The 14,012-nt window shown below is 45.3% G+C and overlaps 1 protein-coding gene across 1 annotated transcript in view; it reads left to right on the top strand.

The window, feature by feature from the left end:
• Window positions 1-4,355: 4,355 nt before the first annotated feature.
• Window positions 4,356-14,012, top strand: part of ZC3HAV1 (zinc finger CCCH-type, antiviral 1) — a 56,880-nt gene continuing 47,223 nt past the window's right edge. Inside the window, exons 1-2 of the mRNA XM_006777120.2 lie at window positions 4,356-4,359; window positions 5,549-5,645. Of these exons, the coding sequence (XP_006777183.2) occupies window positions 4,356-4,359; window positions 5,549-5,645 (101 nt within the window). The remainder of the gene's footprint in view (window positions 4,360-5,548; window positions 5,646-14,012) is intronic.

Raw genomic sequence — 14,012 nt, forward strand, 5'->3', positions numbered from 1 at the left:
GGAGGGTAGGGGAAAGGGGAAAGGGCAACCAAAGGACTTACATGCAGGCATAGAGGCCTGACCAATGGACACGGACGTGGGGTGGGGGGTGGAGGGCGATGTGGGGACAGGGACACATATGTAATATCTTAATCAATAAAAAATAAATAAATAAATAAATATAAGTCTTTGTTTTACCTATGGTTGCAAATATAAAAAAATTTCTATATGTGACACGGCACCAGAGTTAAGTTAGGGTTTTTCAAAATGCTGACACGCCGAGCTCAAAAGGTTCGCCATCACTGGCCTAGAGTATTGGAGGTGTCAGATGAGGAAATGATGTAGTTCGACATTTATGGCAAGTTCCAGCAGGAGAATCACAATGCCATCCTCTGGGATTACTGAACAAGGTTATGCCAACTGCAGTGAAGAATTACCCTCCTTTCGAAACACAGCTCCTAGCTTGCTGCTGGGCACTGGGAGAGATAATGATTGACCGTGGGTTCAGAACTGGCCATCACAAGCTAGGTAGGTCCTACGGGGCACATGAAGTCATAAAGCCAGGCAGGCCCAGTATCAAAGCCATCAGAAGAGGATACTGGTACATCAGGACTCATGAGCTGAATGATAAGTAGCCCAGATCTCCACGTCACTCATTACAGTTGCACTGGCACCCCTCCTCCAACTTATATCCTATGGATGTATGAGGGGGTCCCACATAAACACCTAAACAAGGACAGAAAGACCAAACTCAAGTTGTGGATAGGTCATCTCACTAAGTGGGCACACACTAAAAATGGATGGTGGCTATATTACAGTTTCACTCCTGCAGGGAAGGGCATGGGAAACATTGGGGAGGGAAAATCTCCTGGGGCGGGGGGTGGCTTTGGGAAGTGCACCTGGTCATCCACTTTGTATAGATGGAGAATAGCCCAAAGTTAGAACATTTGTGGGCCTATGGTCAGGGATGAGTGGCCTGGCTGTGGATGGGGGTCCTGAAAGAAAAAGATTATAAAACCAGAGACAAGGAGGTCTGGGATAGAGGACTATAGGAGTGGACACAAAGTGGGAAGTTGTTTGTATTGCATGTTAAGGCCTGTAGTAAGTATCTCTTACAAAAGATGTGGCAGCTTTGACAAAATGATTTGTCCCGTTAATACAGCTAGTCTTTGCCAGAGCCCCCTCTCCCCCAACTGCTGCATGATGGGACTTAACCAAAGAGGACATGGTGGCAGAGATGGAGGGGATGCAAAAACCTAACAGCATGGACGGTCATTGACGCAAATGAATATAGGTATGGCCACCTCTGAATGGCCAACCTGCTAGTAATAAAGGCCTGCGCTAAACTTTTATATTCCTTAAGGAGGCCAGTAGGCTACTTGGTGACCATTTGACCATATTGGGCCCTTTTTTTCCTGGTAGGGCCAGCAGTTTACTCTCATAGGAATAGACGCTGATTCCAGATATGGGGTTGCCTTTCTTGCCTGCGTGGCCTCGCTAGCACCACTCTCTGGGGGCTTGAAGATCACCTGGTCCACAAGCAAGGAATCCCATGTAACACGGCATCTGGCCAGAGGACTTTCTCTATGGCACAGAATGTAGGAGAGTGGGCTCAGGAACTTGGGATCTACTGTTCCTATCACACACCTCACCACCCAGAAGCTATTGGATAGGTAAGTATTGGAATGGCCAGTTAAAGTTGCAGCTGAAGCTCCAGCATGGAGGTAATACAGTGCAATGATGACATTCTTCCAGGCCATCATAATATATGCCTTTAATCAGACAACTTAACATGGTGCTGTGTCCCCAACAGAAGAAGCACATGGGTCTGGAAACAAGGGGCAGAAGCATGAATGGCCCCAGCTAGCATCATTCCAGGGATCCAGTGGGCTTCCCTATCACCACAATTCTGGGCTTTGAGGAGTTAGAGGTTTTGATCCCCAAAAGGGGTACATTCTTGCCTGGGGTAAGAACAAAGATTCAATTGGGTTACACATTATGGCTGCAGCCAGGCACTTTGGCCTCCTAATGTTCAGAGACTAACAGGTAAGACAAGGAATTGCCACCTTATCAGATATAATTGACCTGGAGGAGGTAGGGCCACTATTAGTGGGGACAGTGTGAGCTCCAGTGGCCTATTTGGGTGTCAGTTGATACTCTTTTGCCCAACTGTGACTATGAATAGACAAGAGCAGCAACCCTAGTCTGAGAAGGTGCTTAGACCACTTAGAAATGAGGATTTGGGGGGCTAATTCTGGGGGCCAGGTAAGCTACTGAGAGCTGCTGAGGTGATAGCTGAGGGTGAGGGGAATCGAATGGATAGTGGTGGAGGTATATCATGAGGCCCTGTCATGGCCTTGCAACCAATTTCTCTGACAGGGGCTATGGGAAATTCCATTAGCTTTCCTCTGGTAAGTTTCCCTTCAGGAAGAGCTGCCCATCAGAGCCAGAGAGATATTCCCTGAATACAGATGGAGAAATAGATACTGGTGGTGCAAATGTGGACTATAGCAGGCACAATATGTCACTCAGATCCCCCTTAAGCTGGGAATTGTTGCCCAAATCAAGGAGTGTGTTTTAGGTGACAGCCTCCAGCTTAAGCTCCTTCCGGATCTGCTTCAGTGTCTGGACTAGAGTCACGTATACTTCTCCAGTGACTCCTCCCCCATGACCAAGCAAGGCAGTGGCCCAAGGTTGGGCTCCTGCTCCCAGCCAGGCTGGAGGACTTATGAGGTTTGTAAGCCAGTCTGACCGCTCTCACAAACCAATCCAGCGTCTTCCCTTAACTTTTCCTGGTGTTACACTCCTAACTCCGTATCTGTCTGCTTCCTGGAGAACACAACCTGTGACAGCAGACATTTCAAAATTTCCCCAAACGGCTGCCTTTCCCCTTCCCACAATCCTTAAATCATTTTTCATGGCTTCAAATTGAGGGGGATTTTATATCTTTATTCCCAACCTCTCTAGCCAGACTGTAGTCTCCTTTCTCAAGTGTCTTATATACTAATTACAGCATTTAACTTGATAATAAACAAAATTCAACCAAGTAAAATTGAATATCTAATTGGCTCTATTAAGCAATTCATGAATCTGGCAGGATCCTATCTAGCAACTAGAAGGGCCTCCAAGGGGTTATTTACAAAATGGAAGGTTTTTTTATAGGCAGAAGAGTGTGGCAGGTGAGTTATTAGATGAAATTATTACTTTCAGGCCAAGACATCACCATTTTGCGGGGGAGGAAAGGGCAAGGGTTTTATCAAGGAGACTGACTGCCTCTTCTTCCTGGGCGTTGCGGGAAGGCCTGTGGGGCGCCAGCACAGCCAAGGGTGATCCCGAGTGGGGGCGGGGTGGGGGGGTGAAAGGATTGAGAAAAGACAGACAAGAGAATGAAAGCTGGGTCCCGGTGGAACACTGCTCCCTGATGAGGATACAGTGCCCACAAGCCTTGTCTTTATTTTATAGCAGATGCCAGGAGGCAAAGTAGGGGCGTGATCAAGTTGTTTACAGCATCCTCGTGAATTTCATCCCCACTTAACTACATGCACCGGAACTCTATCACAAGGCAGGTGGGGCTACGTGTTCAGATCATAGGTTCAAGCTTACAACCACAGCCCTTGGCTATGATTGTGCTGGGAGGGCCCTGCCTTTCCAGCTGGGACTTGCACGTGGCAATGAGAGGACCCTGTCCTTTCATTAGTCCGAAGCTTGAACCTGGCCAAAACACTGTACCTGCGCCCCACAAAGGCCCACATAACAGACTTTTCCAAATTCTAGACTGGTCAATTAAGATTCTATTCCTGGGAGATGGTGAAACTGCAATTAAAACACAGGCGTGTTTTTTTCATGTCTTCCCAAATACAAGCTCCTTCAGAGCAGGGACTATTTCTTAAACTTCCCGAGTGACTAATGTAAGGCTACCTACATACACTATACTATGTTGAATTGAATTGGTTAAAAGCCCTTTCCTGGGAACCTGTCAGACCGCAGTTAAGGCCAACTGGATCAAAGGCAACTATAGAATAGCCAGAGGGAACAAAAAGTCAAATGATCCTGGGTGGGCCCCATGTTTGGCTGGTGTTCATACCAAAGTCCTCTATCCCTGAGAGACACAGTTCATCTACTACAAATTCCTAAACTGAGGGGAATTCACATTGATCATTCTGTAGAATTTCCAATTTGACAACTGAATTCTATAATTCAAAAAAAGGTTTATTTCTGATCTGATCCGGGACCCATTTATTTCACCTGGAGTGGTGCGTGGGTGAGGGCGGTGGGCATACACACTTTTCTCCTGTCCCAACTTGGGTCCAGTGCTTGGGGGCCTGCAGATGAACTGACAATAGGTGAACAGGAGAAAAGACAAGACTTATTAACACATGGGTAGGGGTGGGAGCGCCCAGTGATTGAAAAGTCCTGGAGTAGCCAGAAGATTATGTCTCTTAATTTAACAAAAGTGGGGAGGGGACTTTAGGGCTTCAGTGGGAGAGCGTAGCAGGTTCTACTGGGCTTTTTGATGCTAATAGAACGGGAATTCTGTCTCCGCCAGGCAACTAAATTAGCAGTCAACTTCTTTCGAAGAGTTAATGGTAGCTGTATTTCCAGGAGCCTCTGCTTTAGTCAGATCGAGAGAATTCCAGATACAATTTCGTATGCATCTTTTGTAGGTCAAATGTTTCCAATAATCTTTATACCAACTCTGGAGGTCCAAGTGCGTCCCCACGTGGGAGAAGGTCTTGTCCCAATGCCTAAAGAGAGAAACCTTTCTTAGATCCCGGGAATGCGTCTCAACAGGCCCCTGTGACAGCGATTCCAGGCAGGCCAAGGAAGGTCAGAAAGAGATCCTTTCAAAAGCTCAAAGATGGCAAAGGAGAGACAGAGGCATCGTCGCCGTTTTTCTAGGAGCGCGTGGTGGTGGGGGAGAAAGTGCATATCGGTCCCGGCCAGGCGGTCCGCGAGCTGGGGCCTGTGGGTCCTATGTGGGGAACCTCGGATAGCATCCGGGCTCCAGCTTGATGACTCAAGTTTCTTCCCCAAACACAGGAGATAATAACATTCCCCTCTAGGAGTGGCCGAGAAGGGTGACTACCACCGGAGGCTGGACTCCCAGGCCCGAGTTGGCGCTTGCGAGGTGTGTTCTTTCCCTGGAAGGGTGGGGTGGAGACAGGAAGCCTCCAGGGGGCTCCCCACCCGCCGCACGCGCCGCCCCGGCGGGCTTATAAACAGCGCCCGGGCGCCTGCAGATCACTGTGGTTCTACTTCTTTCGGAAGTAGTCTCGCCCTGCGCGGACCAAGAACCGCGCCATACCCCCCAAGGGCTCCTGGACTGTGAGAGGATGCAGGCCGGGCTGGACCCCCCCCCCCCCCCCCCCCCCCGCGCGCAGTTGGCCGCCTATCCACTCGGTTGCCGTCGCGGTTGACTTTAAATCTGAACACAGCGGTCGGGGTCAGTGGGTCCTGCCCTCTGGACCCGGAGCCGAGTGGGAAACCGAAACCGCCATGTGGCCCGCTGAAAACATTTTTTTTACTTCAAAATAAGATATGTGCAGCGTGCATAGGAATTTGTTCATAGTTTTTTTTAAAACTATAGTCTGCCAGACGGACTGCGGAAACCTGCACCTCTGCAAGCTCAACCTGCTGGGCCGGTGCCACTATACGCACTCGGATCGGTGAGTGCGCCGCTAGGGAATGGGCGGCTCCCGGGTCCCGGGTCCCGGGCTGGGAGGACGGTCGGGGCTGCCGTCCGCCAGGGTTGCGCCCCCGGGGCACCTCGCACCCCACAGCCAGCCCCTCACTTCCCTGCGAAGAGCTCTTCCTCCAGCGCCTGCAGACTTTTCCTCGAATGTGGCTAAGGCGATATTGCCTGGGGAAGACTACCTTAAACTCCCTGCGCCCTTAGAATACGGTGCTTTGGGACCCGGAATGTGGCTAAGGCGATATTGCCTGGGGAAGACTACCTTAAACTCCCTGCGCCCTTAGAATGCAGGGCTTTGGGACCCGCCACGGCCTAAAGACTGTGAAGGCAGGTTTGGGAAGGAAGGAGAGCCTCCCCTCCCCGGAGCTTGAGTCTTTACCTCTCTGCTACCTCTGTCCCCAGGCCCCCTCCCAGCACCCCCACCGCGCCGCGCACCTGGGCCGTCTCCATTCCCCTCTTTGTCCCTTGTCTGATACCTGATGCGCGTCCGCACCGTCGACTAGAGTGGTCCCATTCGCGGTTACCGGTTACCGATGATGTGTGGTCTCCCTGCGCTCCTTCCTGGGGGCCTCCTCGTGGCCGAGCCATGGACCGCCCGCTCTTGGGGCCACTTTGAACGAGCGTGGCTTACCTCCCAGCAGCTCTTTCTGTGTCCCCGCTTGTTCTTTATTGCCTCAAGGTGTGCCCCAAGCTTTGGGTTACGCTTTTTGGCCTGTCTCCCTGTCTCCCGTCTCTCCCTAAGAAAGCCCACTCGTCTGGGTTCAGCTATCACACCCACCAGGATGGCCCCCACGTGCCCCTCGGCCTCCCGGCTGCCCAGGCCTTCCGGCCCAATCTAGGCTCTCCGTCTCCCTGGGCCTGAGCAGCGTCGGTACCGGAATAGGAGTCAATCTCATCTTCCTTTCCCCAGGGCAGGGTATCTGACGCTCCCCCCAGCCCCCTTTTCATCCTTCCCAACACCTTCCTCACCAAGGCCCTTTATTGAAGTCTCCCATCCCCTACCTGCCTGGTCCTCTGGTCCATCTCCCTTCTGCATGAATGCCTTGTTGAATTCGGAAATGACTGTCTCTGACCATAGTCTTTCTCCCCAGCTTTTCTGTCCCTAGGTAGTGCTGCCCAATTATTTTTCTTATACAGTACTTTTCACACTGTGCCCTCCTTAAAAACTTTCAGTGACAGCCTAGTGTCCAAAATGGTGGTCATCGAACTGTTGAGAAAAACTTTCGATTCCTCACCTCCAATTTTATATGTGTAATAAAATATATATAAGAGGCATGTTTTAAATGGATGAGGTAGTTGATATAATATTTAAAAATATTTTTGTGTGTGTGTTTAGGGTAAAACAAAAAAATTTAAAAAGTGCTTGAATGTGCTTTGTTGTTTAAAAAATATATATGACTATGTTGTGAGGCACCAATGTGCAAGTATTTTTGACTTTTAGGAAGCTGTGTGTACAGAGGGAGAGAACTAAGTCACAGCGAGGATGAAGTCAGGAAGGAAGAAAGGACGGAAAGAGGGAGATACAAAGGAAAGGAAAGGAACATTCTAGTAATATACTGAATATCAATAGAGTAGAAAGGCTTTGTTATCTCTTTCTGTTGGGAAATTTTTTTTCGCCAACTTGTGTTGGCTTTAAGACCTAATTAAGTTTTAAATATATATGCTTCTTTTGATTTTTTTATTATATTTAAAAACTATATTAAAGTAATGAAAAGAGAATGATGAAGCCCATGTACACATCATTTTGCTTCAACAGTTTTAAAATTATAGACAATTTCATTTATTCCTTCCTCCCTATATCCGTCCCCAACTCCCATGCGTTATTTTAAACCAAAAAGAGTTCATTTGCTTCATAAATACTATCTAAAGCAGTGATTTTCAACCTTCTTTATCTCGTGACACACAGACTAATGACTGATATTCTTCGGCACACAAAGATTTTGTGCTGACCTGACCCCAAAAAAGGTATAATTTTAATTCATTCACATCAGACAGCGATTGTGGGTATGTTTCATAAATAATATTTTAGAAATTTTGTTTCAATTTCTTATACACCAACTTTAGGAACATTAGAAACTTTAGTTTTATGACTTTGAGAAACATTAGTTTTTTGAGCTTTATTTTTTGCCTGGTTTAAGACATCAAAACCATCTTAAGGTCACAAATTGGGTTGTCAACCTTTACTTTTCCATATTTTAAAATTTTATATATATATATAATATAGGGATAATTTGGTCAGTGAAAGTTGGGATGGATCTTTTGGGGAATTCATTGAAGTTACTTTTTTTAAGGAAGTGATCCATTCTGATTTCTTACATTTATTTGTCTTGTAATATTTTTTATTAACTTCTATTTCTTTTACATCACTTTTGAATTTGAGAATTACAAATTTTTAATCCATCAATGTACATTATGTCTTCATAATAAGGACGCTTGGGAGAATTTTTTTTTTTCTTTTTGCCTTGGAGCCTAAAAATGTGTTTTTCTCCCAAGTATGTTTTAAAAATGTTCTCCCCATCTTAGCAACTTAAAAAACCTTATCTTCTAAAACGAAGTGTGGGAGTCTGAGGACTTGATTCTTTGATCACTGGTTAATTACCATTCAGTTTGGTAAAGTGTTCTGTTTGAGGACAGTTTGCATTTTGCTAGATTTATAAAACTGCTTCTGTGGGGCTGTTATACGTAAATGGGATCTCTCCTATTCTGTAGTTCATCTTTTCTCTTACATCGCTTTTAGCCATATATTTTAGTCAGCAACATGGCTTGCTTTATTGTTGGGTAATTATTTGTTTTGGTGCATCAGCTTGGATATTGCTGTTTGCTTTGCTGAAATATTATGCCCACTGGTGGAGTTCTAATCCTAGTTCGGACACACAAACCACAACTAGAATTCATTGGGCAAATAACCATGAACCACTCATTCTAATGAGCACTTTAGAATAGGTATCCAAGTTAGTCTTTACCATGATTTTTGAGGTAGGTATTTGTAAGCCCCACTTAATGTAAGGAAACTCAGGCTTAGAGCTGTTTAGAAATTTACTGAAGTTCACATAGCAGATAACTGGCAGAGTTGGTGTTGAGCCTATATCTGCGTAACTTCTTGACTAGCTGCTTGTGTGGTCAAATAGCTGTGTAAAGTGTGATCTTTCATTAATTCCAGTTGTTTTTTTGCAAGCATGATTTCTGTTTAAAGCAGGTGTCTGTGTATTTTCGACCAGCTTTGTGGTTTCTGCTCATGTGGCTGTTTCCTCTGTGCTCTTTCCTGTTTGTATGCCTTCTTTCCCCTGTGGTGAACTTTGGTTCAGCATAGGTAGGTGGAGAGAGGGTTAGTTGACTGCCTCATAAACTGAAAACAAAACAAAAAATCCGCAACCACCCAAAAGAACAAAAAGTGCAAAGAATAATATAACAAGCACCGGAGTATATATATTCTGAGTATATTAATATAACAAAAGTTATATTATATAAAAGAATAAGCTCATAACTCATTTTCCAGATATATATAAATAAATGTTTGCATCTTTCATTTTTGCTTATCTTTTAAAAAATATATTTTTATTGATTTTAGAGAGTAAGGAAGAGAGAGAGAGAGGCACATCAATAATGAGAGAGAATCATTGATCAGCTGCCTCTTACACAGCCCCCACGGGGGATCGAGCCTGCAACCTGGGCATATGCCCTGATTTGCAATCAAACCCTGACCTCCTGGTTCATGGGTCAATGCTCAACCACTGAACCACACCAGCCAGGATAGTTCATTAATTATAACAGCTGTGTAGTATTTCATCATATGATTTATACCACAATTCAGTACCTGTTCTTCCAATAATGAGCAATGGGATATTTCCAGTTTTGGGCTATAACAAACCATGCTGCCAAAAATATACACTTAAGATCAATTCTCTTAGCAAATTTTAATATACATTATTATTAACTATGGTCACCATGGTGTACCTTAGATCTTTAGAACTTACTTATAACTGAAAGTTTGTACCCTTTGACCAACATCCCTCCCCACACCCCTGACAATTCTACTCTCTTCTTAAATGATTTTGGCTTTTTTTAGATTTCATGTTTAAGGGAGATGATGCAGTATTTGTCTTTCTGTAACTGGCTTATTTCACTTGGCATCATGTCTTTTAGATTCATACGTGTTGCCACAAATGGCAGGATTTACTTTTATGGCTGCATAATGTCCCATTGTATACATATATACCACATTTTCTTTATCCTTTCATCTGCCCATGGGCACTTAGGTTGTTTTCATGTCTTGGCTACTGTGAATAATGTTGCAATGAGCATGGGAATGCAGATATCCCTTTGAGATAGTGATTTCATTTCCTTTAGATATATACCTAGAAGTGGGAGGGAAAGGTGGAGGGGAAAAGAGAGAGAGAGAGGGAGACTTTCATGTGAGAGAGACCCATTGATTGGTTTCTTTCTATATGAGCCCTACTAGGGTCAGGAACAGAACCTGCAACCCAGGTACGTGCCCTTGACCGGGAATCAAACCCACCAAGACCCTCTGGTGTGTGGGCTGGCGCCCTAACCACTGAGACACATTGGCCAGGGCTGGTATTTCTTGTTTTATTTTTTTTAAATATATTTTATTGATTTTTTACAGAGAGGAAGGGAGAGGGATAGAGTTAGAAACATTGATGAGAGAGAAGCATCCATCAGCCACCTCCTGCACACCTCCCACTGGGGTTGTGCCTGCAACCAAGGTACATGCCCTTGACCGGAATCGAACCTGGGACCCTTCAGTCCACAGGCCAACGCTCTATCCAGTGAGCCAAGCCAGCTAGGGCTGGTATTTCTTGTTTTAATTATTTGAGGAACCTCCATGCTGTTTTCCACAATGGCTGTGCCAGTTTACAATCCCTTCACCACTGTGGTGCGTTTGGTGTATATTTTCTCATTTATTTATTTTCTACATATGTGTGTATTTCTAAGCAGTATTTAGGATTGTTTTGCCTGTTTCCAAGCCTATAAACGTCATCAATACCAGATGTATAAATTTTTGCTTTGTTTTCTCTTGTTTGTGCAGCATGATGTTTCTGAGACTCACCCCTAATATACAGAGCCCTGTTTTGGTACCACCTTGAGAACTGGGCAAGATGGACTTCTGCCCTGCACCCCCTGCTCTACAGGCCCTAGTTCCAGCCCTCCTCCAGTTGTGTCCTTACTTTTTGAGGAGCCCAGGAGGCCAAGGAATGCCTCATCACCTTCTCGGCCATGCTCTAGTTCCTGGGACCCTGGAATTCCCAAGCCTATTTCTGGAGCTTGTGTGGGCTTCTTCCCCAGGTCTTCATACATGTGGAAGAAATTCGGCTGGCATGTCCATTGCCTTTGCATGATTGCATGAGCAGTGTGGCACAAGAGCCTGAGTTGAGAAGAGAAGTAGTAGGCTGGAGCTGGGAGCCTAGCTGAACTTTCTTCACTCTGTTATTTCTTACCGTAGAACTCTGAGGTCTGAGAATTCTAAATTCCAACTTGGCCTTCCAAGTCATTATAAAAGTACTAGAGGCCCAGTGCACCTGGTGCACGGATTCGTGCACTGGTGGGGTCCCTTGGCCTGGCTTGCGCCCTCTTGCAATCCAGGACCCCTTGGGGGATGTCAGACTGCTGGTTTTGGCCCCATTCCTGCAGGCCAGGCCAAGGGACCCCAGGGCCTCTAGTACGCATATAAGATCTGTGGTTAATCTCTTCCCCCATCCCCCCCTCCCCTCTTACCTCTGAGATTCATCAGTCTGTTCCATGTGTCCATGCCTGTGCATTGAGCATCTGCCTCCTGGTGGTCAGTGTGCGTCATAGCTACCAGTCGATGGTTGAACAGTCACTTGGGCTTTTATATATATAGATGTTAAGATAGGAAGATAGAACATGTTTTTTTTTATATATATATATTTTATTGATTTTTTACAGAGAGGAAGGGAGAGAGATAGAGAGTTAGAAACATCGATGAGAAAGAAACATCGATCAGCTGCCTCCTGCACATCTCCTACTGGGGATGTGCCCGCAACCCAGGTACATGCCCTTGACCGGAATCGAACCTGGGACCTTTCAGTCCACAGGCCGAGGCTCTAGCCACTGAGCCAAACCGGTTTTGGCAGAACATGTTTTATTGAACCATTTCTTAGCTTGATTAATTAGTTTTAAGTATTTAGACACTTGGTGCATGGACCTCTATTTTATTTTGCCCCAGTCCCACAGATTTTAGGAGAGTGACTGCTCTAGTTCATTCAGATGTGTAGCTTTCTTTTGTATGAATGTACACAATTTGCATATCAATTTTCATATTATTAAAGTGTAGATTGTTTTCTTTTTTTATAAATTGTTTTATTAAAGTGTTACAAAGAGTATTACATATGCCTCTCTTCTCCCCCCCACCCCCCACCCTTGACAATCCCCTGGCCTCCCCTACCCCCAAAGAAATTTTTTAAATTGAAAAAATAAAACAGCAAAGTATAGACTGTTTTCAATTTTTTGCTAAAACAAACCATGATGCATTGGACATTTTGATATATCTTTCCTTGTGCACACATGCAAGAGTTCCCTAGGTATCTAGTAGTGAATATCCAAACTTAACCTTTTAAAAAAATGTTTTTATTGATTTTTAGAGGGACAGAAAGGAAGAGGGAGAGACACAGCCCCCACTGGAGATCGAGCCCACAACTCAGGCATGTGCCCTGACCAGCAATCCAACCGGCAACCTCTTTGTGCATGGGTTGACACTCAACCACTGACCCTCACTGGCCTGGCTGTTTCCATTGATTTTAGGGAGAGGAAAGGAGAGGGAGAGACAGAGAGAGACATCATTGTGAGAAAAACATGGATTGATTGGTTGCCTCCTGCATACTTCCCAAGCATGGATAGAACCTGCAACCAGAATCGAGCCCACGACCCTTCGGTGCACAAGAGAATGCCCATCCGACTGAGCCACACTGGCCAGGGTTGTATACCAAGTTTCATCCCTGCAGAAGAATATGAGGGTCCCTTCCTTCATTTCCTTGCCAATTGATATCATCAGCCTTTTAAAATTTGTTCTAATACCAGGAATGTGAAATGTACCTCATTGTGGTTTTAATTATTATTATTTTTAAAATATATTTTTTATTAATTTCAGAGAGAAAGGGAGAGGGAGAGATAGAAACATCAGTGATGAGAGAGAATCATTGATCAGCCGCTTCCTGCACGCCTCCTACTGGGCATGTGCCCTTGCTCGGAATCGAACCCAGGACCCTTCTGCCCGTAGGCCGACGCTCTATCTACTGAGCCAAACCTGCTAGGTCTGGTTTTAATTCTTTCTATATTCTGGCTTGTAGCTCTTTTAAGTCACATTGCTTGTCTTACTTGGTGTCTACTTCTTAGTAGTTGCTTATTTGCTTTTTTTTTTGTCATCTTAGTTCTCTGTCTGCAATAGACTTTATTATTATTATTTTTATTTCTTATCATTGCAAACTGTAATAGTTTGGTGGCAATAAGCATACTCATGATGTTGTGCAACCCTCACTACCGTCTAGTTCCAGAACATTTTCATCTCCCCACAAGAAGCCATACCCATGAGCAGTCACTCCTCTTCCTCTCTCCAGCCCATGGTCACCTCTGACCTACTGTCTTTGCAGATTTGCCTATTCGGCATGTTTCCTCTAAATGGAATTATACAAGATCTGTTGCATTGTGTCTGGCTTCTTTCACTTCGGTTTGCCTTTTACTTTTGTATGTCACATGTCATTTGTGTGGGTGTATTTACCCAGGAGGTGTCTTCCTGGAAGTTCCTTCTGTTGCTCACTGTGCTCTGTCCGTGCAGTCATGTTGTTAGGCCGATGGCCTTGGGGACCTGCTATTTTCTGTGACGTCAAGGCACAGATGTGTGTACCCTGTAAGAATCATTTGGAAATTTTCTTTTATTTTTTATGTTTTTGGGACGAGAACATTTATTTGTTAAATAACAGAGGCAGAAGAAGTAGTTTCTACAAGAAATGGGCTTAGGCCAGGCCAATGTGGCTCAGTGGTTGAGCGTTGACTCATGACCTATGATTCATGAGTGTAGACCCATCGAACCAGTTCCATTCCCTGTCAGGGCACATGCCCAGGTGTCAGGCTTGATCCCCAGTAGGGGGTGTGCAGGAGGAAGCAGATCTTTCCATCTCTCTATCCCTCTCCCTTCTCTCTCTAAAAAAATCAATAAAGACATATTTATAAAAGAAGAAAGAAATGGATTTAGGAAGCAAGTAGGAGGTAAAGGAATGGCTGTTGGAGCTTGGGAGTGAGGAAGCTAATGGTAACATGTCTGGGGAGAGGGTGGCAGGGAGGGAGGGGGAAGGACCTGGGTCCTGCC

The sequence above is a fragment of the Myotis davidii genome, unplaced genomic scaffold (genome assembly GCF_000327345.1).
Source record: "Myotis davidii unplaced genomic scaffold, ASM32734v1 scaffold329, whole genome shotgun sequence".
NCBI classification, from domain to species: Eukaryota; Metazoa; Chordata; class Mammalia; order Chiroptera; family Vespertilionidae; genus Myotis; species Myotis davidii.